A 25,162-nucleotide genomic window follows, 5' to 3' on the forward strand; every position below is an offset into this window, starting at 1 on the left:
TAGTAGTAGTGTAGATAGCCACCCGGGAAGTATTGAAGACATAGACATTATTTCATGGTATCTTACTATCCTACCCACTTATATACTCAGTACCCTGTATTGTCAGGACTAAGCAATTTGGATAGGTCGAATCGCTTCACCGAGGAGGCAGAGGTTGATAGGGAATACTAGGATTAATTTTGGATGCAGGGGGGGCAGAAAACGCTTTTGATTTTGGTTTTGAACTAGTATACATAATACCATGAAGGTTGTAGCTATTGGGGTAGTGGAAACAGCATAATAATAAATACGACAAAGCAGCGAGTTACGATGAAATATCTGGGCCATCTATGCCAAGCTGAATGTAAACTTTTCGCCAGGCTGAACAAAGGTTGTGCTCGGTTTCTTCAAGTCTGTCTTGACATGACTTGCACGTCGGCTGCGTAGACTGGTGACATAGGTTTCGTGATTAACAGTGCAGTTTGTTGGAAGAAGTGAATGCTCATATTCAATCTGAACAGTAAGGATTTGTTCTGGTAGATCCCTGACCCAGCCCATCAAGAATTTGTTGATTCCAACAATTGTCTCCATAGCGAGTTGGGGTAGTTTTTGGAATTCCTCTCTATCTGTTTCCTGAAACGCGACGGGGATTATGACATCTATTGGAAGACTCCATACTTCTCCAGGGCGAAGTGATGTGATGTGATAGAATTTGGCGACCGGCTCTATTTGACACCCCGGCCCTGGGGTCAAAACGATTTTGATACGATCAAGGGACCCGGGACGTATACCAAGACGAATGTGCCGAAGGACTTTGGCAACTCTCTGGGCGAAATGAGTCCCTTTTGCTCTCAATTTCTTCAGGATCATAAAACATATGCCACCCAGGTTGGCGATTCATGTGATTGATAGGACAATAGCCCTGGGGCGTGATTGTGTGGAAACCAATGGCTTTATCAATCCAAGGCACCTGGTAGTTGGAGGCGCGATTTGCGGGCGAAGCCGAAGAAAGAAAAAATAAGTGGCAGTAAGCAATTCTTGGCGAGACGCTGAAAACCCTGGAAGATTCACGAATGGCGACTTCAAGGTTACGCCTTTTCGGGTTGCCAGCCTGTGATCGATGGGAAAAGATGTTGAGAGCGGCCTGAATATTGTCCACGGAATGAAAACCCAATGGAAGCAATAATTGGAAATTATTCGTGAAGGCTTCATTCACATATCCAAGAGCAATGCGATCCTGACCTTGAATAGTATGCGAAGCCAAAATCATTGATCCTAGGATAAACTGTGTGAGGGAGTGGCCAGGTGCGGTGGGTCTAGGAATATGATAAGTATAGTGTCAAGCCTAACAGAGAGACACGTCAACATACAAGCTATCAAGGAGAATAACGATATCGAGGGGCGCAAGGCTCGGCGGTTCTGGTAGTGGAACAAAACTGACATCGGCAGAGACAGTGATCGTGGTCGTCACACTTTCTTTGCCAAACCCGATTTGCGGTGGACTGGTGGTTGACTGTACATCAACAAAAGCGATTGGCAATTCCATCGGACAGAGAAATTGTGAGTTTTCCCAGCATTTCGATCCATTTGAAAGACTTCCCAGGTTCGATGAGGGCTTTGTTCCAATGGAGGAGCCTGACAATGGCAGACCTGGCAGAGAATCGCTGTAAGATCCAGAGCTCCAGCGAATCTGCAAACCATGGGGAGAATTTCGACGTCGGGCGTGCTGATCTCGCTTTTGTGATTTGGTAGGGGTCTCTGGGATCTACAGACTATGTCAGTGAGAAATCAGAGATTTCGGGTTTCAAGTAACAAACAACCATTGAGTCGGAGAACGGGTCCTCTAATGATTTCCAAAGGAAATCTCCCGTGCCTTGAGAATATTGTTGATCGTTTGTTCTTCTTTTTGTGACTTCAATCTGATATGAACTGCTGCTGTAAGACGGGGTTCTTGTTGACGTGGGCGGGCCGTCAGTGCTGTTTCCTGCACTATATAGGGATGAAGACCGCCGCGGGATACGAGGATAGGATGTCGACGAGATATTACTTCGAGTGCGTGTGAGTCTGAATTTCTTGGCAGTGCCGGGCCTTGGGGTATCGTCGTCCATCGCTGATTGATCCGCTCTAAACATGCTCTCTGGTGTGAACGGGAGATGCGTAATTCAGGGGTACCTCAGATGTTTCGGTGCCTTGACCGGTACCACTCTCGAGATCAGAATGAAGGCGCTTCTTGCGACGGTAGCGAGTTCGGCAAGAGAGCCACGAGAGCCAGGGGGGTGTGCTGAACCGGCAGCTGCAGTTCTCAGAGCAGGCCAGGGCCAAAGCGACCGCACAGAATAGAATGACAATAGGAACCAATACCAGGGCGATAAGTAATGCGGAGCTCTTGAAATCAAGAGATATAATATTGGACATCTTGAGGGAAGAAGATGTATGTGCGGAGGAAGTGGCTTTTGGGAAATGGAAGGCGACTTAGGCCGGCGCAGTGGTGGCAGTGACCATGACCATATGGAAATGGGAAGGAACGAGGAACTGTTCAACTAGTAGCATTGGCTGGGTATATTTGGAAGGCAAGCATCTTCTCTTTCTCTTCATTCTTTATGTACGTGCGCCACTGCAGCCATCATCTCCTTCACCGAACCCAAAGTCGCCTCGTCCAATCGCGAGAATCTTATCTGTCAAGAGCGTTAATTTCCGTGTCAGAAATTGTAATATCAGGGTGGCCCTTACCATCTCATCGCCTGCTCGAGAGGCGTTCCCAAACAGCATCGGATCGGAATTACTAGTCTCGATCTCAGTCTCTACTCGGCGAGCCCAGATCCCATCCCAATGCCAGTCACCAGGGAGCCGAGCCTGCGGGCTTCCCCGTTTCAAATCACCAGGAGTATGTCCACCCCGACGATGAGCTTTCCATGCGTGCCATGCGCCCGGATTCCCCGCTGCCTCGACAGGTAATGAGTCTAGCACTTCCTCGTCGTCAAATGTCGATCGGATATACTCAAGCAGTTCGTAAACAGGAACAATCGTCCTGGGTTGAACGAATTGATCCAAATTAGGCACCTGTGCAACCCGGGTGGGTTCTTCTTGAGCCTCGGTATTGTCTTCGTTGCTGATCGGCTGATCTGAGACATCGTCTAAAGTATGTGGCGTGCCCGATGGTTGTTCGGTCTCCAATTCCAATTCAGTTGCGCTCTGTTTTGCCTCGGTAGGAGAAACCACCTTCGCACTATTCCCGCTCACATTGCGCGACGAAACCCCAGATGCAATGTCATTTCGTGTCGCTCTACCGAACCAGTGTGGGAAACCATGACGAAGACTGAAGCCACCTGGAGGTAGACGTTCCTCATCGGTCGCACTAACGGGGTTATCACTTGCTGAGCTAGTACTGAAGGTATATGTTGTGAGGGGAACGATCAATGGGTGAAACACGTCGGTCGCGAAGGTGACCAGCGGCGGTAGATCGGGGTAGACGTTCGGGGAAGCGGATTTGTAGGCGGAGAACTGCGGAGGCATAAGGGCCTGGAAAAAAAAAAATTGCGCATCTTAGTAAGGACCAAGCTTTCTTAGAGGAATTAAAGCTCACCGGAGCGTACGAAGATGACACCATTCCAGAGCGTGGGGTCTCCAGGCGCGAGGCTCACATAAACCCCTGGCGGTGCGGCATGCCGCAGGCTGGCACTGTGGAGAGTTAGAGTGGGACTTGAGGAATGAGCCGGCGAGTCTCACAATTCCAAATGTAACTGCTGCCTCCGAACCGAGGGGGATGCAGGGTAGTGCTGTAGTTGACATTGTTTGAGGTGGTGCGGAGGAGTGTGATGAGTTGGAGATCAAAACATCTCGGGGCTATCTACCTTAAGTTAGTACCTTACTATATGGGACCGCTTATCACCTTATCACTACAGTGGGCCACCGAGGCACCATAGAGAAAGTATGCAAGTATAGCAAAGAAGTATAGAAGTATAGAAGTATAGAAGTATAGAAGTATAGCTGAATTAAGGTCGTTATTCGTAATTGGGCTAATCTAATACCCGTGGTCTACTTAAAGTGCCAATCTATCCAGTTCTAGTCCTTGTTTCAACAATCCCAAATGAATCATACCTTCGCCCACGCCTTCATAGACACCACCAGCAATTCCTTCAACCCACCACGCTGCCAGGTTCCCAACTGCAGCCCCGACGCGCCCTTCATTGAATTTGCAGACCGCCGAGCCAATGCTCACGCCGCTTTTCCCAAGGCCATCCGCGGCATCTAGCGTAGTCGTCACGATACGCTCGGTGATGCGATGAGATCGTTCGTACTCGTAGACCTGGCGGAGGAATACTTTGAAATAAGGGAGAATGAATCGCACTAGCAGAAATATCTGCACAATAGTTGATGCAAGAAGTCTGTGTAGATATGACCTGGAGGGTGATGGCTGTCTGCTCTGCGTGGGGCTTTCTACTCGAGCCAGATGTGATGATGGGCTGGTTGCTATCGATGCTTTCATGGGCTCTGGTAGACGATGTTGTAGCATAGTTGACTCTTCGGCACTCAGATCTGCCGGGAGGGCATCTAGCAGATACATCAATGCATTTATGTAAAGAGACCGAGCCAGTCGGCCATCAGCTCTTGGTTGCTGTGCCTCATATCCTGCATTTCGGAGAAGATTGAACGCTTGGAGAGAAATAGCATGAGTCAAATGCATTCAGCTGGAGTCCAGTCAAGGCTCGATCTCACCTGGCACAACACGGTTCCACCGCAAGCCCGACTCGGTTTCGTACTTTGCGGGGGGGTCCATCTCTTCTGTCTGAGGGCTGTTCGAGCCAGATGATCCAGACCCAGAGTTTAATGAATCCAAGTCATCGCTTGCTGTTCCGGACCGTTGTATTTCTGTGTCGAGATTGCCGGAAAGCTGGCTACCGTAAGGGAGATATGGCTCCGAAGATGAGGCCAGCGCATGACGCAGGGCCTCGCTCGTTATCTCTTCGGTATCAGATCCAGCCCTATGAGACGGGTACAACCGCAGCAGCCGGCGTCGGATTGATGCTGGAATGGGGAGTAAGGGAAGTCTGGAGTACTCCATTTCGAGGCTCTGACACTGGCAACTGCGAGCGATGGGCGGACTGAATCACCCCGAAGCTTTGTCGGAAAGTGTAGGAATCTGGAAATTCCAGCGATGAGGTGATCTGACAGATAACGGCCCTGCGGCAATTTTTCTTGCATGCGCATTGCAGTTTCACATGCTAGCGTTGGCGACTCTGATATGCCGATAAGAGTGGGGGCAAACATCCCATGGGAGGATCCTAAGGTAGGATGGCGTCTAAATCGTAGCGGGGTTAGGGTTGCCAGTTGAGACTAATCATTTGGAGACCAGGTCAACATGGCTGGTCGATCAGAACCTAGTCTCATAGCTCTAAATCGAGCCAAGGACTTCTGCAGTGGCCAGATCAAGCCACCGGCTTCAACCACCGTGGGCATATGGATAGCATCAATGCTGGTCAGATGGGGTCCCAAAGAAATAACACCCTATTGTAAATGGCAAAACACCTCACCGTCATTCCTGAAATATACTCTAGATGTCCAAATATTTAATAATGGGATTATTATTTCATTCTCTGAACCCTAAAAATCTTCGAATTAAATTATATGCGAGGTAGCAATGTTTTGGAGCGGTTTCCTCACTTTTCAACATAGTCAAGGATGAGCCATATAGAAGATTAGTGTTTCTTACTTACGACAGGATGAATAATTCACAACCAGGATGAGATTAATAGGATTGCTTTTCTAGTAATTCATCACTAATGTTTTGCTAAAACAGAAATTTTCAAGGCCCAGAAAGAGAATTGTTTCGCGCAGAAAACGGTCTTGCACGCCCCTCCCACTAGCTTATGATGGCGATACATGAGGGTACGATCTTTCTTTTTCACTAATTGCTCAATCTTACCTTGGCAATTTCGCATCCAGTGCGAAAATTGATGTATTTTTTTTGTTGAGTATTACAAAGGACTCAAAGTCTGCATGTTTCAAATTTGTTTGCATGGCCAAAAATTGATTAATTAATCATGTTGCATGTTCTTACTCCCACCATGTCATTCTAGTGTGTTCTACAGAGCAAATGTATTAGAAATTATTTTGTTTTCCTAGGTCCATCACTGCATATCATAATTGCCCCATATTGGGCAGATTCGCAAGCCGTTTGAATAGATTGGGTCGTAGAATAGGCCAGCCAAAGCCTTATTCAAGCCTCAACGGGCTCAATGGGGCTACAAACCAACAAAATGGGTTAAAGAATTTATCCCAGCATTCAGTCCTGTTCAGTTGAATAGGCTATTGTTAGGCTACTGCCCAGAAGGACTGTTTGAGCGGCTCCAAACATGTACCATGGTAGTGATCACGACCCACAGGTAGATTTGGTGAGACAAAGTGCAGACATCCTTTAGCCCCAACAACCCAACAAATTCAACCACAAGCATGGAATCATAACACGTCACTTGCACATGAGACCGAGGATCCAAAAGTTCGATCAAAGTAATAAAATAGTTTTATTCAAAGGATTGGATATAATCTAGTTATTTTCCAGTTTCGTAGTATATTGCGCATCGCTTGCCCTCCCCCATTCTATTTGCCACAGCCTTTTCTACCATACTTTTTATCCTGGGATCTTCTCTAAAATGGTAGAAAACGAATCTAACTCTGAGAAGGGACATATTACAGAGCAGCCAATTACCCTTCACAATTGGTATCATCATGTCAACTGGCTTAGCACGACGCTCATCCTAATTGTCCCCATCTTTGGGTGCATCGCCATACCTTTTACCCCATTGAAGCTACCCACGGCTATCTGGGCTATCATTTACTATTTCTGGACAGGGTTGGGTATTACTGCTGGATATCATAGACTCTGGTCTCATCGATCATATGAAGCGTAAGATTATTGGTCCCGCTTGTGTCTTCCCTGCATGTTCCATTATCGAACTAATTAATTTATCCAACCTAGTGGTCTACCCCTCCGTGTCTTCCTCGCCTGTGCTGGTGGCGGCTCCGTGCAAGGCTCTATTCGATTTTGGAGTGCCAAGCACCGAGCTCACCATCGATGGACGGATACTGTCAAAGATCCATATAGCGTTCGGAAAGGATTGATCTATTCCCATCTCATGTGGATGGTTCTGAAACAGAACCCGAAAGAGAAGGGCCGAACAGATATCTCTGATTTGAACCATGATCCAGTTGTTGTATGGCAGCACAAGAACTATGTCTCTTTTATTTTGGTATTCGGGATCCTATTCCCAATGCTCGTTGCCGGTTTTGGATGGGGTGATTGGAAGGGCGGCCTGTTGTATTCGGGCGTTCTGAGATTTTTCTTCGTTCAACAGGCAACATTCTGTGTTAATTCTTTGGCGCATTGGCTGGGGGATCAGGTCAGTGGTGACCGAAACCAACTTCTTTTACGCGCTAACACCTCTTAGCCCTTTGATGACAGAAACTCGCCCCGTGACCATGTTATTACTGCCCTTGTCACCTTGGGTGAGGGTTATCATAACTTCCACCATGAGGTAGATATATTCTAATCCTCAATTTTCTACTAAAGAGCGAAATCTAAGGCTAACATCTTTGCAGTTCCCCTCTGACTATCGCAACGCCATCCAGTGGTGGCAGTATGATCCAACTAAGTGGTCGATCTGGGTGTGGAAACAACTAGGCCTAGCCTCCAACCTAAAACAGTTCCGGGCCAACGAAATCGAGAAAGGACGTGTGCAGCAGCTACAAAAGAAGGTCGACCAAAAGCGAGCTCGCCTAGATTGGGGCACTCCTCTAGAGGAGCTTCCAGTCATCTCTTGGGACGATTTCGTCTCTGACGCTCAATCTGGAAAAGCGCTCATCGCTATTGCGGGCGTGATCCATGATGTGACTAGATTTATTAAGGATCACCCTGGTGGCAGGACTTTGATCAGCTCTGGAATAGGCAAGGATGCCACAGCTCTATTTAATGGAGGTGTTTATAACCACTCCAATGCCGCGCATAATCTTCTTTCCAGCATGCGTGTCGGCGTGATTCGAGGCGGAGGCGAGGTCGAAATCTGGAGGGGGAGAGGAATGAAGAGGCAAGATGTTACTGATGTTTGATGACGATGATAGTGGATGATGTAATAATTTAGATTAAACAAATAGAAGAATCATACCTAATAAAGGGTAAGCCAGCCCGACCGAATCCCGGGAATCCCATAGTAGAAAATCCAAGATGTGAGAACTCAACAGGAGACCCCGGTCAAAAAGTCGGTCTCCGTGGTAGATTTTGAGGATCGATTTCTAATTATTCTCTAGTTTTTACATTAGAGCCGTCTCGATGTGCTGCTGGTCCACCGCCATTTTTAGCTTATGCAATGATTGATTCGATGACCTGCGTTTCCATATGCCGAATTATTCCTGGAGAATAAATTCAATGCTACAATATTCGATGAATGATTTTCTAAAGCTCAAAATCTGCTATAATGGTTGGTGACTCTTCGCAAATCCCGCCTAACAGCCATGTGTTACTTCAGGCCATCCAGCCCCGCAGTCCAGGTTCTGAGAACCGAGAAATTGTAAGACATCCACTTTGAATACGAGAACTCAGCCGCAGGTGCTCGAGTAAGAGGTCTTGCGTCTCAGCGGGAATCCCCAGATTTTCTCGTGTTCGGCTGCCTCGGATAGGTCCTAACCCAGATCATGTGGTTCTCTTAGTGATTGTTTAGTGCCGTGCATAATTCTTCTCGTTTCTACTCTATTTCTATTCGTTCGCAAAAGATGTCTCATTAATTTGATTGGTTTTGTTCGAGTAGCTTATTATTTTTTAATCGACTCCTCCTGCGCTCGTCCACCTGGACAGTATACGATGATTGCCACCCAAGTTTCCTTTAGGCATCGTTATATACATGCATAATATAGACTCAACTTCAAGTCCCAGGAAGAGGCGCAGTGATTTATTATTCAAGGAAAGCTGTTGCTCTGACGATTGGGTGCATCTCAGCCGTATTACAATGCATGGTGGCTTTGAATCTTGAGGATATTTATTGAGACACGACATGACGCCACCATGCAATGTAAGAGGGCCGAAATGGTTCACTGAGATTCTGGGAGGGCTTAGCAAGCTCAGTAATTTTAGATCTAACTTTCAATGTCTCGCCTACTAGGATCTCTCCTACTGGGTTTAATATTGGATAATATAGTATTACATCATCAGGTCTCGCTCCGTATTACTCGCTCGTGAGCTCCATTTCAGTTGATATAAACCGTTACTTGACTAAAAGACTGGGTATGGTCAGCATAAAAAATTACTCTTTTTGGATGGGGAGATCTGATCAAAAGACCCACCTCTTCGCATAATGCGCGAGGCCACCAGAGAACATGACGAGGCGCTTTCCAAGGCACGAACAGCGTCGATGCTCTTCTAAGACACCTTCCTTAGAAAGGCATCATGAGATCAAGCCGACAGGGCCTAAAATTAGGGAAGAAGGGGGTCTAGATTCATGGCAGGGTGATATCACGAAGAATAGAATACGAGAAAGTTTCTAAATCTCTTCTAATACATTTAATCTTGGTAGATATAAAAGATCTCTTCTTCCTCCCCCAGGTCCTTGAAAATCATACTTCAACACACACATTTCCAACAATACAAAACATCCTCAATCCACTTTAAAAAACAAACTTTACGAAGTCTTCCTTTAAATCAAAATGAAGTCCGCAATTGCCGCCTCTCTTCTGCTCGCCGCAACTGCCATTGCAGCCCCTCTCGAGGCACGCGCAGCTGCAACCGTCGGTTTTGCTCTCTCGAATGATCAGAGTGGTTCATATGCCGGCGTTACTTTCCCGGCCGATGGCACCGACAAGACCATTTCATCCCTCTTCGGCTCCACCTCTGTTGGGTCTTCCGGCCACGTCCTCGCCTCATCCGCCCAGCTGACTCAGTTCCCGGGCACGATCAACTGTGTCCTGAAGAACAATGGCGCAGCCCTTGCTACTTTCACTGCCCAAAAGACCTACGCTGATCTTGACGGCAACCCGGCTAAGGTTATTCCTGTCAACCTTGACCACGCTACCATCAACTGCCATGCTTGAATGACCAACTGAACTATTTAATAGAGCCTTGGAAGGCTTCCGGGGTCTTTGGGGATTTCGAATTTAATCTAGTCTATCCTTAATTATTACTTATCAAGATATATATTCTGTTATTACTGAGAATTGAATGATTTTATAAAGATCCATCCAAGTTGTTATTCCTGGGTATACCCATTATTACTAATTGTAACTGATATGCAGGATTAATTACGGGAAGCGCTCTGACCTGAGCACCTCCCAGGATTGGCACTAACCAAGGACAATGAATAAATTTCCAAAGCTACATCGGGCTGTATTACTAGTACACACGATAACTAGTACTGTTGGACGATTGAAACTTGGAAGTGGGTCACATAATCCAACCTTGAACTCGAAGTGATCGAGTCTAGCTTCGAGGAGAACCTTCAGAAGCCCTGGAGGTTGGAAGGATTTTCCCCAAAGCTTTTGATACCCGGGTTAGGTATTACTAGTAGTAGTATACTAGTTTGGTCACCATTGGCACCCGGGCACTGGCGTCCATAATGCTTCCAGCTTAGCAGTTAGTTAGTTACCTAGGTAACCTCGGAATGGATTTGAAGTTGAGCGCGATACTAGCAGGTGCTACTAGTAGTAGGTAATTGTGGTACTTTTCTATGTCTTCAAAAGTCCTGCGGCTACGGTTGGATCCACGAGGCAAATTTATATTTCCAAGGCTGTTCAGCCCCTCAAGTTTTAATTGCTTTTGTTGAAGTATCTCATGTCCCGAGGTTGTACTAGAATAGATCATACTACTTCCTGCAAAAAAAAGCGTACTCTAATTATAGTATAGTTTAGTACTAGTGGTTCCTTCCTCTACCTCGCCTCGAGAACTGAAGGACCCACTCACTCCACACGAACCAAGCGAAGCAAAAATCAATTCTTCAAAAGATAATTGAGCAAAAAGCAACTCCGATAGGGGGAATCGAACCCCCGGCTGCCGTGTGAGAGACGGCGATGTTAGCCACTACACCATATCGGACGGGTACGGTGGAGCGTAGTTCGGTTTAGTGTACAACACTTCTGGTTTAGCGTCGTTGGTCCCTTTGCGCTCCTGTGCGTGGTAGTATATAACCCGCGACCTCCCCCCCTCCCATCCAGCACTTCCACAATTTTGTTTTTCGCCCCTCTGCCCCGGTCCTTGCAGCTGAGGCATTTTTGCTATTGATCCGGGTCCCCGAGCTCTGGGGCTTCGCCACCCCCTTTTCTCTAGCCTTCGTCATGGCCGGCTTTTCGGCGCTTCTCGTGACTTGAAACCACGACACTCTCGGATGGACTTTCTCTCTTGGCGTCGACACGCAAGATGAGCTGGACTGTTGTGACATTGACTCTCAGGCTTACGGCCAGAAATCTTGGCCGGCCGGCCGGGAATTGACCATTGCAGATGCCGATGCCTTTGATCTGCGGTCTTTGAAGCTTACTGCTTGCGACAAATCCCCAAACTACTAGAATCAATTAGGATATCTCGCTCATGAACTATGTTAAGCCTGCTTGCTCACTTCCCGCGCCCGGAAACCGATTCGATATCGATTATCTTGTTGGCTACGACTGCGACCGTTTTTGAGAGTCGTTTCAACTCGGCTTACTTGAGAGCTAAGCGATGGAATCGAACGTTGACCAAACATCCATCCTCCTTCACCACCAGCCGTTTTTCGCGCACTTGATTCTCAGACTACTCGATTCCACGTCTACTCGCTTCTGAGACCTGTCGTGTCCTGATCCTCGTTATCACACATACCCTGGGGCCAGAGCCTCTGGTGGATGCATAATTGATTGGCAAAGAGGATAAGATGGGTTTGCATTCGTCGCTTTAAGACCTGATAATGTCTGGGTATGGGTCGTATTTTTGGGATTGATTGGCAGATACCGGGCGATGGATTTGTGTCACAGCATATGACGTCTAATTCGGGGAGCTAGATTTCTGCCTCGCTCTTCTGGGCGGCTGAATGATTGGCAGTCAACAATCCTTGAGTTCCTCGACTATATGTCGAGGAACACTACTATGCAGTCAGCTGTCTGAAATTTTGGAGAAAGCAGGCTAGGACACAGAGACTGGCGATATGAGTGGCCCTAGTCATACAGGCCTTGAGTGAGCCCTGGAACCATTGATAGAGATGTTCGGTCTGCGACGGAAGTGTGTTACAGTATATATGAAATTGGGACCTGGGCTCTGTCTAACTTACACCCTAAGTGTGACACTTAAAGTGAAGATCTTTGGGAGTTGATTGCTTAGCTCTGATTCACCCAGTTAGTTAAGTTTTTTAATGCGTTTCCAGGGGTATTACATAGTAATTCTTTGTCCGAGTAAAAGGTGAAAAGCCACGATTGCTTCTTTGACGATGGCAGCCGAATTTCCCAACGATGGCTCGGTTTGAGGAACCAGTGTACTTCCTCAACCTCCTGAGGCGTGAGGGAATAATTGGAACTACATAGTATTCCTTGACCTCATCCTGCAATTTTCAAGTTATCTAAAATGGCCGAAAATAATATCTATGGATAGTGTTGTTTATTGGTGCCTATTATCTAATTACCAGGAATTGTTTACGCCATCAATTTTGGAAAGGCCCTCAGATCGGCACCAGTTTGGTTCATTTTTGCCCTGTCGCGTTACCCCGCCATGTCAACATATGGATTTATGATGCGTAGCGCTAGGCCATTAAATCTCTCTGCCTGCAGAATCGGCTTGGCGTTACCCAGGGGGGTATCGGGCATGGCCACATCAGTTCCAGCTAACATGGCGCCAATGCTACAATATGTCGCTGAGTCTGAAAGTGCGGAGTTTCGCCCCCGTTTGAAGACACTAGTTAGGCATAACATCCGGGCATTCTTATTGCTTTTAGGTCTTCATACAAAGCCCGAAAAAGGAGAAGTAAATCAAACCATATCGTAGTAAGGATTTGTCGTGATTAAGTAGAGGACTATGTACTCAGTGGGTGTCGCTTAATGCAAATTCGTCGTCATCCCACAGTCATCTAAGTTTACACCTTTCTACAGGTATCCCCTGTACGAGCAGCAACAGACTTCGGTTGGGTCTGCTCTTGTAACATCTCTAGTCCTCTGACCATCGTAAAACAGAGGAAAGATGCCTTGCAAGTTTAGATTTTCAATAAGAGCCAAGCGTATCTCAGAGACTCCTGTGGACGCGCTTTTTCCGCCACTAAGTTACATATCTAGTCTTAACTAGTTCGAGCCCGTGCCTTGCTGATCTGGTAAGGAGAGCTGTGGCTGATCTGGTGTGAAGATCCACAGCTCTCCACTAGTATCTAATAATATGAAACATTCATCTTCTTGGCATATGCACACAGCCACCAGCTGATGTGAGAATGTAGAAAAGTTTTATGAGAAAGAACAATAACTACCATTTCCGCGCTAATCTTAGGGCCCTTTGAGCTCTCCATATTTTGGTCATCTTCCTTAGTAGGCTCTGCTCGCTTAGCAATATTTTCAGCAACACGGCGTATAGCATCGCCGGTTGTTAATGGACCAAATCTGCCAACCCGTCGCTTTGATTTGCGTACAATTTTAGGTTGTTTTGGCAGGTGGTTTTGTAATGTGTTGTCCATAATACCAACTAGGTCTACCTTGCCGATGCAGGCCCCAGTATATCGATCAATTGCATCACGAAGCTTTGGTGAAATTGCCTCTTTTTCAGTATCTAAAAGATTGTTCAATTTGGTTGTCGATCGGCGTGCTGTAAACCCATTTCTGAGAGGTGACGTGGGCAAATCCGAGCTAATTTGTACAGCTTCATCGACACCATCAAATATTTGAAGGTCGCAGATATTGCAACCAAGCTCCTCCATTAATGGCTCAATAACAAGCTCTGGTTTGAATGGAAAGATACCACGTGTAGCAAATGCCTTGCGAATAGTGCGTGTTGTCATTGATTCCTGGCGAATAGCCTCAATCTCTTGGAAAAAGAAGCTACTATCGCATACATCTCCGCCCCAGCTTGCAACCTCATTATTTTTGGCTTTAAATCGCTGTTTCAATGCTCGAAAGGGGCTTCCATCGAGTGGCTGGACTAGATTAGTCGTATGGGAAGGAATACACAAGCAATAATGTTGTTCAGCCTGCATATTTCTAAGAATTCCCAGGTAAGATGTGAACCATGGCCATCATACAACAATAATCTTCTGCCAGTTGTACCTTGCTGTGTGTGCTGAATAAAGAAATTTAGCCAATCTATAGCTATTTCATCGTTGGAATAGCCACTAGACGACATAGCTATCCGTGAATTGTGTGGAAGATTGTTGTTATTGAGATACCAGCGTTCAAGATGGAATTTGCCTTTCGCAACAAAATATGCTGGCATTAACCAACCATCTGCTGAAATACATTCAATCCCAGTAAAAAGACTGCCACGCTCCTCAGATGCAATAGAACGACGTCCATAATACTTCGTAAGCACGTTTTGAGGTCTTCCCTGGCCTAGAAGGAATCCAGTTTCATCAAAATTATAGATATGGGAGGCCGGAATAGCAGCAATAAGAGGTTCAATCCGATCAAAAAAAGCCTGCATGATACCAATATCGAGGCTACTATATCGATCACGTCCCATTGGCTTCTGCTTTATCCAGAAAAAGCTGTGTTGTATTGTTGCTTTCTCTATAAAGTGGTACACCCAGTTTTTATTGAGAGATGGCGCCAATGGGTCTAGACGACGAAGCATAGCATTTGCACTAGCTTCTATACGTCCGGAAGTAGATGGAACACCTAGGTTATCTAGACGATTAATCCAGGCAAATAATGCAGCCTCCTGAGCGTCATCTAGCCTTCTATGGGGTGCAGAACGGTCGTTTTTGGATTGTCGACCTTTTGCACGCGCCCGTAGGCGCTGCACGGGAACGCAATATTCACGCGACAACGCGGCGAAATTGGGCTTTTTAAGGGTCCTAGCCTTTTGGCAGGCCGCAATTACACGCTCTTCGATAGTCATTTTGTTCAAATTTATCGTAAAAAAGGTGGTGGCAAGGGCAAATAAACAATAAGGATCGTTGAACTGTGAAAGATCGTTGAACTGTGGATGACCTAGTTAATTGGCGGGCAGTCAATTAGGTCTACATGTGACTGCTACCTTTTTTTGACAAGCATAGGACATAGTAAAGCAGCATCTAAGACTAACTAGAGGATATATGAATATTATAAACTCAGTATAGAGCCTTCTGTAGTCTAAATTAACTTCAATTTGGCTGTGCTGAAAATTTGGGGTTCATGAGTGGACTCGGTGGCGTTTATCGCTCGCCTTATGCAGGGTCCAAAGTAAGTGCATCTCGCAACAAGAATCAAAATCAGCCCGAAATAGCTCGATATAAGTGAATATGTTAAACAGGGCTAGTCAGTACGTGAATTAGCATGTTTGATGCAGGGTCCGGGGAAACAAAATTCATTCCGGAAATGAATTTTCTTTCTATTCCTTTGAATCTGAGTGTTGGAATCGATTTCGATCCTCTCTATATCATATAATGATTATATCATAATGGCCTTGCCACTGCGAAAAGGGTAAGTTGTCAAATTCACACGAAATGGGGATTAAAAAACATTTTCGACATCTTCAAATAGTCGGATGCCAATTCATGAGTCATGGTTAGTTCAAGCATCAAGCGCCACGGTGGCGCTTGATGCTAGTCTCCTTGTTGATCCGTTTGGCCAGCAAAGAAAAGTGAATATTGGAATTAGAAGGATTTGAACTTATTGGTTTCCATACCTTCGATGTAATTATTTACTCTTGTCTTCCCTGGCAAATACAATGGCCCGGAATCCATCGGGATTATAAACCAAAAATGACCTCGGTTTCCCTGCTTGAGAATGCATTTATCCCCAAGAAAAGTCCAGACCCAGTAAGCATATAAAGTCGCAATAATCCATCAACTTGACTAGCACAAGTTTCTTTTCACTTAATCTGATTGAGATAGCTTCTGCCAGGTCTCATTCGAGTTTGACCCACAAAGTCGTGGACATCACCGATGCTTCCAAAAATCATGAGAGTACACATTGCAGTCGTTTCATTCGTGTCCTTTTATCATGGTGCTCTTGCACAGTATGAACACGTGTTACCAAAGAACCCACGTGTTTTCACGACCCAGAACGTTCTTCAGGGTGGCTGGGGACAGGGAAATTCCTCTAGATGGATCCTGTCAAGCCCTTGACAGTATATAGTAGGTATTCTAAAGGCTGAATTTCGGAGAGTCTCCACTGAAAGAAAAAAGATGATAACTAATGATATCTAGCTCACGGAATGTTGGGTCAATTTATATTCCCTGCGAAGCGCCCGCGGACAAGAAGAATATGTGTACACTCTACAGGTAGGGAATCAGTCCGTGATGAATAGAGTGAGACCTGTAGTAACTAGAATCTAGTGGAAACTACTGCCGAGATGAGATGGTTCAATTTGACCACACTCATCTCAGCATGTTCGCAGGATATAATGAGGCAGGTGAGAAGAAATATGTCGGTGGACTTGTGAGAAGCGTTAGGTGGCAAGTCGTCGATAAAACGGCGTCCGTTGCCAATACCAATGGGCACGCTTCAAAAAAAACCCAAATCAGCTGCCCCGGAGAAAGCTGTAGGTCAATTGCAGACTGTGAAGATTACTTTGTCACAGCAAGATGTGCCTCGGGCAAATGCCAAAGAACTGGAGTGAGAGCACAACCAAATTTGTCTGGAAATGTTGAGGTATGGGATTATTAAGTTAAGCAACGTGTCGCTGCAGAGGGAGATCCCCGAGACCAGCTAATACGATAAGGAATATCATTGCTTCCAGTATAACAGAAAATAAAACATGTAAAATTGCTCTTTCTCGCTTATTTACTTTAGCATGATATTTGGGCATGCCACAATTTTGTACCTATTCCAAAGGGGTGTAATCTAGTACATATAATCTTATTCACCGATTGAAAGAGCCTCAAGTACCAGTGGCCTGAGCTTCATACGTAGAATGAGGATCATCTACCTCTTCCCATGAGCCACAAGACCCTCTATGCTGTCAGGATTTGTCCACCAATGAATGCCAGCGTCATCATCGTGACTGCACAAGGTGTCCGGTCCACCAACATCTTGAATGGCATGTCTGACACATATGTCTTGAAGCTCGTAGGTAGTGAATGAAATGGTTGGACCATAATGATCAACAAAGTTTTTCCATTTGAATTGGGAAGAGAAACAGTCTCGTGCCTTGAGCCTATCATGGAGGTGCTCAGCGAGGCTTTCGAAGTCTTGGTAGTCTGATGCCCAATCAAAGACATTCCAAATGATATAGTTGTAATATGCTGGGCCAGTGACATATTTGCACTGAGCCTCTGCTTTATGTGTCGAAATCGTTGTTGGCTCAGCGCCTATAGTTTTGGTCCCATCTTCAATAGTCTTGGCGGGGATAAGCTCAACGTCTGAATTAGCCATAGTAGAAGTCATAGCCGGTTGATAAACCTCTGTAGGATCCCCGACACCAACTGTTTGTGTGTACGGACCAACGCCATAGTCAGTTGTTATTACAACTCCCGAAGCATACATTGTACTTCGACTCATTGGATCAACATCAGTAAAGTCGGTAACAGTTTTTGGTGGTGCAACAGTAGGAGTCGTGAATGCAATAGTGCTGATTGCCTGGCAATTGCCTTCTAGTACTGTAGCTGTGCCTTGTATATGGGGCAATGGTGCCCATTGGGTCAAATCGTTTTTCTCGCATTTGCACCAGCCAGAATCATGATCATCGGAGGGGCCAAGATTGGAACACATCTGTGGATCGGCGGGTTCCTCGGGCGTATGAATGACACCGGTGTCAGGGAAAGTCTTGAGATCAGCGCACTTGGGTCCACTGGTTGGAAGCGAGAAAACGCTGACAGTTGGATCATCTGAAGGACCTCCAATGCAGTTACAGAAGGTTTGAGTTGTGTGTGCTCCATGATACTTGTTTTCATGACAGCTAGCGGAATTGGCCGAGCTTTGTGTTGCCTTGGGACCAGAAGTAACAGATGGGGTTGAAGAAGTGCGTATGAAGCTTGTCATCGGGAAGGTCTTGATGTCACTGCAATCTTTGTCGGTTGGCTTCATGATTTGATGTGTCAAGGAGTGCTTGGACATTGTGGATTCACAACTGCATAGAGAGGAGCTTGTATCAACAACCCGAAGACTGCACATTGCGGTACCTGAGGATGTGGAAGTAGTCTTCGGGGTACTTTCACTTATGGTGCCACTTCCCTCATACACAGACAAGCAGAGATTGAATTGCGACGCGGGAGTTGCTGTAGCAGAAGAGGCCGATGATGTAGAAGAAGCTGTTGGGGTGCTTGAGATAGTGCCACTTCCTTCATAGACAGACAAACAGATATTGAATTGTGACGCAGGAGTAGTTGTGGTAGAAGAGGCCGATGATGTCGAAGAGGTTGTGGGGGTGGTTGAGATAGTGCCACTTCCTTCATAGACGGATAGACAGAGATTGAACGCCGAGGGTGAACTAGTAGATGTAGTAGTAGTAGTAGTAGTAGTAGTAGTAGTTGAACTAGTAGAACTTGAAGGAGTACTAGTAGTCGACGTCTGCTGAGATGTGAATGATTCTTTATCCTTATCGTCGTCATCGTCGTCATCATCATCATCGTCGTCGTCGTTGTCGTCGTCGCCATTGTCACCGTTTTTGGGATTGTCAGGGACTGGATCAGGTGAAGGTGGCGTGGGACCACCAGCTGGTGGGTTTCCAGACGGTACCCATCCTCCACCGAGACCCCAGCTACTGTCGTGAGGACATAGTATAGGGACTATACAGCCACCGCTAGTACCTCCACCAGTGCTTCCACCACCAGTGCCACAGATATCGCTCAGCGAACATCCCCAGGCGAGAGTAGGTTTTGAGTCCTTGGAGGTAGTGACCGAAGTACCAGTGAAAACAACACTGCTAGTCTCATGATCTTTGGTAATCGGGATGGTCTAGAAGAGTTAGTGAGATGTACCTTTTGTTCACGCGAAACAACTTACCGTTCTATGAGCTATCCCAACTGCGGCAGCCCCCCTGCTACTACTTGTACCGGTAATTGTTTTCGAAGACGAAGAACTTTCCAATTCGGCGTTTGACGAGCTGGGAGGGGATGAAGATGCCAGTGGTCCTGAGCTCTCTGGTGAACCAGGGGAGCTAGTGTATTCTGAACCATGTTTCGTGCTGGATGGTATCGACCCCTGAGAGCTTAGATGCGGGTTATGCGTGGAGCTGTGCTGTGCATCCGACGGAAGAGTGCTCGGCTCCCCCGGATGGCGTGTCCCAGAGTTTTTCGAACTGCCAGGGTCTTTGGGGGTGCCAGTCTCTTTGGAATGATGAGTGCCGGACTCTTCAGGACGACCGGTAACGGAATCTTTGGGAGTGCCAGTCTCTTGAGAATGGTGAGTGCCGGACTCTTGGGGATTACGTGCGGTGGACTCATTAGGAGTGCCAGTTTGTTGAGAATGATGAGTGCCGGACTCTTGAGGTCGACGGGTAGCGGAATCTTTGGGGGTGCCAGTCTCTTTGGAATGATGAGTGCCGGACTCTTCAGGACGACCGGTAACGGAATCTTTGGGAGTGCCAGTCTCTTGAGAATGATGCGTACTGGACGCTTGAGGGTGATGGCTGGAACTAGGAGAAGGTGTATTATCCCGAACCCAGAGTACACTTGTTACAGTTTCATCATGGGCTATGTTTCTCGCTTGAAGAACACTCGCATCACCAACGACTGAAGAAAAAAGTAAATATAATTTCCGTGAAACAAATGCAAGGACTTCTGAAGTACGAACCTGGATCCTCATTGTTTGGAGAAAGGCTTGAGCCCTCAGATTGGCATACGAGGGCAAGCGATGCTACAATCACCGCCCAGAAAGGTTTCATGACGAATTTTGTTAAGCAGGAAGTTGCAAATTCTACTTTAATGGAGAAATCCAGGGCAATTGCTGTATTTATGCTACGTCCTAATTGTGTTTTCGCAGAACGGTTTCTATTTTTAATGCGCTTGATTTGAGATAAAGTCCTAGTGACTTCATCAAAATGGTATATTTGGGGCCATTTACTAAATGTAATAATAACCTGGCCAAGCGATCAGGTTGAGAATTTGAAGCTGATACAAAGATTGCCGTCATTGTGTGAAGTATTTCGGGGCCGCGGAAGCGCAAAGTGAAGAATTGGGGGCTGTTTGTTGATCATAACCGCGCTTAATTGGGGCCTTGGGGGCCAATTGGTCTAAGCTTAAGCATCCACATGCCCAATGGCGAGGGGGCCGGGGGGATCTTCAAGCTTTCGGGCCCCACACTTGGCTCACGTACCTTGCATATCAAACGACTAGAAGATAGTAATGTACTGCAATATTCAGTTCACAAATTACTCTGGAACGCAGTAACAGGATATCTCAACATATATGAAATTTCAATTTTAGTCTATATTTATCGATTATGACGCTTATTATCTACTTCTCTAGGTGTGTGTGCGTGCAATATGTGAAAATAAAGAAAGTGGACATTCAGTTCGCCCTTGGCCCCAAATTTTGCGCACTTTAGAAGTTGGCAAACTTGGACATGAATTTCATTTGGAATACAATTAGACCAGCCATTACACTCGAATATACAAATTTAGATCAAACAATGGGTGGATTGATGAAGATCACAACTTCCAGGTCCAGTTTTACACCAATGGGGGCCATGGGGCCGAAAGGGCGGCTAGATGGGGCCAGCGACCCTGATCAACAGCGAAGGTCATTGCAACATGCCATTGATCTTCAAGAGTGATTTGAAAATTCTAGATTTCCATAAATAGGTTCGAACATTGAATTCTCTGGTATATTTAAATAGAGTCGACCAGGCAAGCCAGTGCTTCTCATTCTGTTCTATTCATCCAAATCACCCGCCCGACTCCCAATTTCCACATCGTCGAATTCAGGTCTAAATCTTTGAGATCTTTGATTATAATATTCTATCAATTATTTGCCACCTGCTAGGTGCATACCCATCATCATGGTCTCGGGCCCTTTCATGTCTTTCTTCCTTTTGATAGGACTGATTGCCAATTTGGTCTTGGCTGGTGTCCTCGGCATTGCAAAAGATACTTCGCTCGAACCCTACAAACTGCATTCCTACGGCTCTGTTTGCGACTTCAAAAATGAGCCTTCCAACGACCAATTTTTGAACTTGATCCAACAAGCATATGATGACATGAGGGAATTGACCGATAAAGTCCAAAAGAATCATCATAAGCCAAGCGCAATGATTGGTCTAGCCATTGGAAATCAAGTTTATTTCTCCTCTTCAGTAAGAAGTGACAAGAGCAAGCCTATCATATACAAACTGAGTTATCCTAAGAAAGGAGGAGACGGCTCGTTCAACAAGCTGCCTGAGATGCCTGAGCAGTTCAAAAAGGTCACAGATGCCCTTGAAGCTTGCTCGAAAGAGGCGAATTCGGACCCCCAACATAAGAGCAACGGAATGTGTGGTGAGCTCACGTCCACAATGACATGGATGATTGATAATCCCGACAAGGACATATCGAAAGAGAATCCTAGGGTCGCTGCATGGTGGGGGGGACGGTTATCTGCCTCCCTGTTCCGGCGATCCAGGATCGCCCCAATGGGGGTGCAATAAATGGACCAAGGAGATGAAGTTTGAGGTTATAGAAGACACGAATAAAAACAGAGATCGAAAGGATACCCCGGAGCCTACAAGCACAAAAAACGTCGCTTTGGAAAAGTGTGCAAAGGTCGAACAGCCTAAGGGAAAAGGCAAGGGGGGTAAGCGGGACGAGGAGTCTTCTTGAATCCCAAAAATAGGATATTGTATCCGGGTTTTGAGGTGATGAGGATGTGGGTAAATGAAATACCTGATATATACTGGTGTGGTAACGGTTACTCTATGGAATGTAAATAGATTTGATCTCATTAGAATTTCTCTGAAATAATTACCACATTCCTAAGACGTCATCATATATCGTAGAAGCAATTGCGCCTCGCAAAAAATTAAACAGATAAGACTTTAGAGTATGAACAGGGAATAATAGACGGTGGTCATAATTGACCAGCCAGTAGCTTTGAAAGGTTTCAAGGCAGTATTCTCTGTATCTCACGTCCGCCTTATCTTCATAGCGGAGTTGACTTTCAGAGAAGCCCCTATTCAAATTAAGATATTGCAGAGATATTTTTGTCTTTTATGAGACAATTGAGCTGAATAATTTTAGATGGCATCTTTATTATATTATTGATATCATATTAATTCTATGTAACCAAAAGGGCCCAGAACATGATTAAAATTTTTTCTGTCACCCAATGCCATTTCAAAGGAGAAAAAGGCTCTATTATAAAATCCCCTCTGACTGGAGTGGAATGTATGAGAAAAAGCTACCGGTTTTTTTCTTTTTTATATATATTCCATTGTTTAGTTAATGACTATTGACTTTGGATAGGGAAATTTATCATTGAAAACTCATTTTATTACTGATAATATTTATTTTTGGGCCACTGTATGAGATAAAAATCTCCAACACGCCCCAATCAAGCTTCGCTCTGCACCTTGATTTATTGGCCCTAGACAATTAATGTAACATGAATCATCAGAGTCTCTGAGACTAGCAGAATGGGGATTCTGAGCTGATTGGATCCAATGGTCTCCAAGTCGTAACGTATTCGTGAAGTGTCCTACTGGCCGTCCAGAATCCAGCTGGTAATGCGTCAGGGCTGAGAGCGATATGCATGTCCAGTCCTAAATCCTGGCATAGTGATCGAGCGACGGTAGTTTCTTCCTGAGCAATGTGCCCTCTGGAATCCATTGCAAAGTCTCGAATGATGATTGTTTTGAGTAGCGGTGCCGAAGTTTGTGCCGAAGGGAGAAACTTCTGGATAGCCCTGGCCACAGCATCAAGCCCCCATTCGTAAGTTTCCCCCGGGCTGAAATCCTCGACAACCTGGGTGTCGCGCGCCACACAATGAAGGTTCTCCCGAATGGCGAGCTTTTGGAGTGTCGATGGCAGCAGTTTGCTTAAACCCTGTGCGTCATCATGAACCCACCCGAAAAGCATGGCTGCCGGTAGCTCTGCGGTTTCAAGATGGGGCAATCGCTTTAAAAACCCTCGAAATGGCAACAATCCTTCTTCAATGTTACCAAAGTCATTTTCATCCCATTGTGAGCCCAGATTTATTGGGCAAAGCTCAATACTGATCGAAAGGTTTTTGACTGTTCCCCCTATGCTTAAAAGTCCTTCAAGAAAGGCGCCTTTCGTTTGCTTTCTAAAAGGAGGACGAGGGGACTCAATATCTGAGCCCGCTGCTTCATCCTGAGAAGGATAAACCAGGCCTAAATGAATTGTTTCTATTGATGAAAGCAGGGACAACAAGTCTCTGACTTCATTTTCATCAATATAGGACTCCATAATAACAAGCCTTTTGAGCTTGGCTAGATGGTTCACATTGCTCAAATCAACACCCGAGAAGTTTTGAAGCCAGATCTCTAGCGATTGCAGTGAAGGAAAATAAAACCAGCCTGCAAACTGGTCGGGGTCACAGGTCGGGAATGCCTCGGGGAAAATACAGCTTGACGGGTTGCCCTGAGATACTCGGCTGCAAGGAACATTCAAGCCATATTCGACGATAGAGAGCTCAGAAAATTTTGATAAAGTATTAGGTGGTGCAGAAAGAAGGGCATGTCGAATCATGAGACCTGGAAATCCGGACTGCCACACGAAGGTATAATCCAATCGTAAAGATCGCAGGTTGTGAAGCTGGGAGAGGATAATCGCCACAAATGCGTAGGGATCACCTTGATCTAGCGCCTGCATCCACCTCTGTGGGGATGGAAACTGTGCTCGACTGACAATTTCTTTTGCGGTATCTACCTCACTCTTGAATGAAGCTGAGAGCTCCTCCCAGTTTCCATCAACTTTCGGGGGGTACCATTGTGAAAGTTGGTCCTTTGCGGGGTACTCCAGGCGAGATGAGATCATGCGAACATGGCGAATATGCGCGGCTAGATCTGGTCGCTGATGAACCACGCGAAATAATGATAAGACCCGTTTAAGAGGAGGTTGAGTCCAGTCAATATCGATTTGACGATACAGAGATTCCTCGGAAGAAATATTCAGGGTTCGAGATGCAGAGCCAGCCGAAGCAGCATCGGATGGAACAAGATGATCAAGAATTTGCATCAAACATTCTTGAGGGACTTCCTCAATGGAGCTATAGCGGAAAATCAGTGTGAATTCTCAAGAAGCAGGAATCAAAACATACCTTAATGTGGACTGTGTGCGATTCATGATGGTGGGGGAAATGAGATTAACAGAAGGTAGTGAATGTTTGCGGAAGCAGCGAAAGAATCTGAACATGAAATCTAATTGTATTTGTATTCACTGAAGGAAATAAACTTAAGTTATTTATAAGTTGAATGACAAATTTTGGGGGCGAAGGGGGCTGCAGTGGGAATTGGGGCCAAGATGATGTCGGTCAGACCCACCGCGCAGTCTTTTAAGCGTGGGACTCTCTTGGCAGATGGTTCAAGCTCTTACGTAGCATAAAACTCACCCATAAATGACTCCTACCATGATACAATATGGAACGGGTTTAAAAACAGGAACAAATCAGGCACTTGGATAGACTAGGTTTTGGAAATCGAATTTCAAATACACAATTTGCCTATCGACTGGCGGTTAGGTTGTCCCTGTCTCGGAGTCGCGGTCGACTTTTGGGAAACATCTACCTCTCTGCTGTAATGATGATACCCATTCCCCGGATTCTGTATCAACTTTTCCATCATCATCGCCTTTTGCATCGTACGGATCCATTTCTGTTTCATGAAGGAGAAGACTTTCTCTTTCTGGGCTTACGCTCATTCTATCCAATAGTTTGTTGGCACCATAGTCAACGTTGCTATTACTGGGGACTGGCGCGTTAGGGTGAGAGATACTATCACGTTTTGATTCCCGCAGCCCGGTTCAATGGCGCCAGTCTCTATCGCACGCTGACCTGCAGAAAAAGCGAAATCACCGGAATCAAAGTACGTTCGTTCCTTTAGTCCTGTAAGCGGGGGGGATGTAAAAGTTTAGTCAAAGCTTGAGTTTACCTTGTAACTCTTGTCAAGCAAGTATCCAAGAGGCTGCTTTTCGTATAAA

The 25,162-nt window shown here is 45.8% G+C and overlaps 9 protein-coding genes across 9 annotated transcripts; 3 read left to right on the forward strand and 6 right to left on the reverse strand.

Annotated features, from left to right (window-relative positions):
- Positions 1-327: 327 nt before the first annotated feature.
- On the reverse strand, positions 328-570 carry N7509_011073 (uncharacterized protein; the record flags this gene model as incomplete). Its single annotated transcript, XM_056635710.1, has 1 exon — positions 328-570. One exon carries the CDS (start codon positions 568-570, stop codon positions 328-330), a length of 243 nt encoding a protein of 80 aa, XP_056486330.1.
- Positions 571-2,103: 1,533 nt separating this feature from the next.
- Positions 2,104-2,394, reverse strand: N7509_011074 (uncharacterized protein; the record flags this gene model as incomplete). The annotated part of the gene is made up of 1 exon (XM_056635711.1): positions 2,104-2,394. One exon carries the CDS (start codon positions 2,392-2,394, stop codon positions 2,104-2,106), a length of 291 nt encoding a protein of 96 aa, XP_056486331.1.
- A 183-nt stretch (positions 2,395-2,577) lies between these two features.
- On the reverse strand, positions 2,578-3,492 carry N7509_011075 (putative ubiquitin-conjugating enzyme; the record flags this gene model as incomplete). The annotated part of the gene is made up of 1 exon (XM_056635712.1): positions 2,578-3,492. One exon carries the CDS (start codon positions 3,490-3,492, stop codon positions 2,578-2,580), a length of 915 nt encoding a protein of 304 aa, XP_056486332.1.
- Positions 3,493-4,018: 526 nt separating this feature from the next.
- Positions 4,019-5,041, reverse strand: N7509_011076 (uncharacterized protein; the record flags this gene model as incomplete). Its single annotated transcript, XM_056635713.1, has 2 exons — positions 4,019-4,608; positions 4,696-5,041. The coding sequence occupies 2 exons, from the start codon at positions 5,039-5,041 to the stop codon at positions 4,019-4,021; spliced, it is 936 nt and encodes a 311-aa protein (XP_056486333.1).
- Positions 5,042-6,629: 1,588 nt separating this feature from the next.
- On the forward strand, positions 6,630-8,082 carry N7509_011077 (acyl-CoA desaturase; the record flags this gene model as incomplete). Its single annotated transcript, XM_056635714.1, has 4 exons — positions 6,630-6,883; positions 6,956-7,376; positions 7,425-7,511; positions 7,576-8,082. 4 exons carry the CDS (start codon positions 6,630-6,632, stop codon positions 8,080-8,082), a joined length of 1,269 nt encoding a protein of 422 aa, XP_056486334.1.
- Positions 8,083-9,669: 1,587 nt separating this feature from the next.
- On the forward strand, positions 9,670-10,053 carry N7509_011078 (uncharacterized protein; the record flags this gene model as incomplete). The annotated part of the gene is made up of 1 exon (XM_056635715.1): positions 9,670-10,053. One exon carries the CDS (start codon positions 9,670-9,672, stop codon positions 10,051-10,053), a length of 384 nt encoding a protein of 127 aa, XP_056486335.1.
- A 6,963-nt stretch (positions 10,054-17,016) lies between these two features.
- N7509_011079 (uncharacterized protein) lies at positions 17,017-19,915 on the reverse strand (the record flags this gene model as incomplete). The annotated part of the gene is made up of 4 exons (XM_056635716.1): positions 17,017-18,520; positions 18,599-18,987; positions 19,036-19,763; positions 19,825-19,915. 4 exons carry the CDS (start codon positions 19,913-19,915, stop codon positions 17,017-17,019), a joined length of 2,712 nt encoding a protein of 903 aa, XP_056486336.1.
- Positions 19,916-21,030: 1,115 nt separating this feature from the next.
- On the forward strand, positions 21,031-21,826 carry N7509_011080 (uncharacterized protein; the record flags this gene model as incomplete). The annotated part of the gene is made up of 2 exons (XM_056635717.1): positions 21,031-21,505; positions 21,576-21,826. 2 exons carry the CDS (start codon positions 21,031-21,033, stop codon positions 21,824-21,826), a joined length of 726 nt encoding a protein of 241 aa, XP_056486337.1.
- An 804-nt stretch (positions 21,827-22,630) lies between these two features.
- On the reverse strand, positions 22,631-24,310 carry N7509_011081 (uncharacterized protein; the record flags this gene model as incomplete). Its single annotated transcript, XM_056635718.1, has 2 exons — positions 22,631-24,233; positions 24,285-24,310. The coding sequence occupies 2 exons, from the start codon at positions 24,308-24,310 to the stop codon at positions 22,631-22,633; spliced, it is 1,629 nt and encodes a 542-aa protein (XP_056486338.1).
- Positions 24,311-25,162: the final 852 nt, after the last annotated feature.

The sequence above is a fragment of the Penicillium cosmopolitanum genome (genome assembly GCF_028827165.1).
Source record: "Penicillium cosmopolitanum strain IBT 29677 chromosome Unknown utg000009l:1.0-9042332.0:1.0-9050551.0, whole genome shotgun sequence".
In the NCBI taxonomy this organism is placed as follows: domain Eukaryota; kingdom Fungi; phylum Ascomycota; class Eurotiomycetes; order Eurotiales; family Aspergillaceae; genus Penicillium; species Penicillium cosmopolitanum.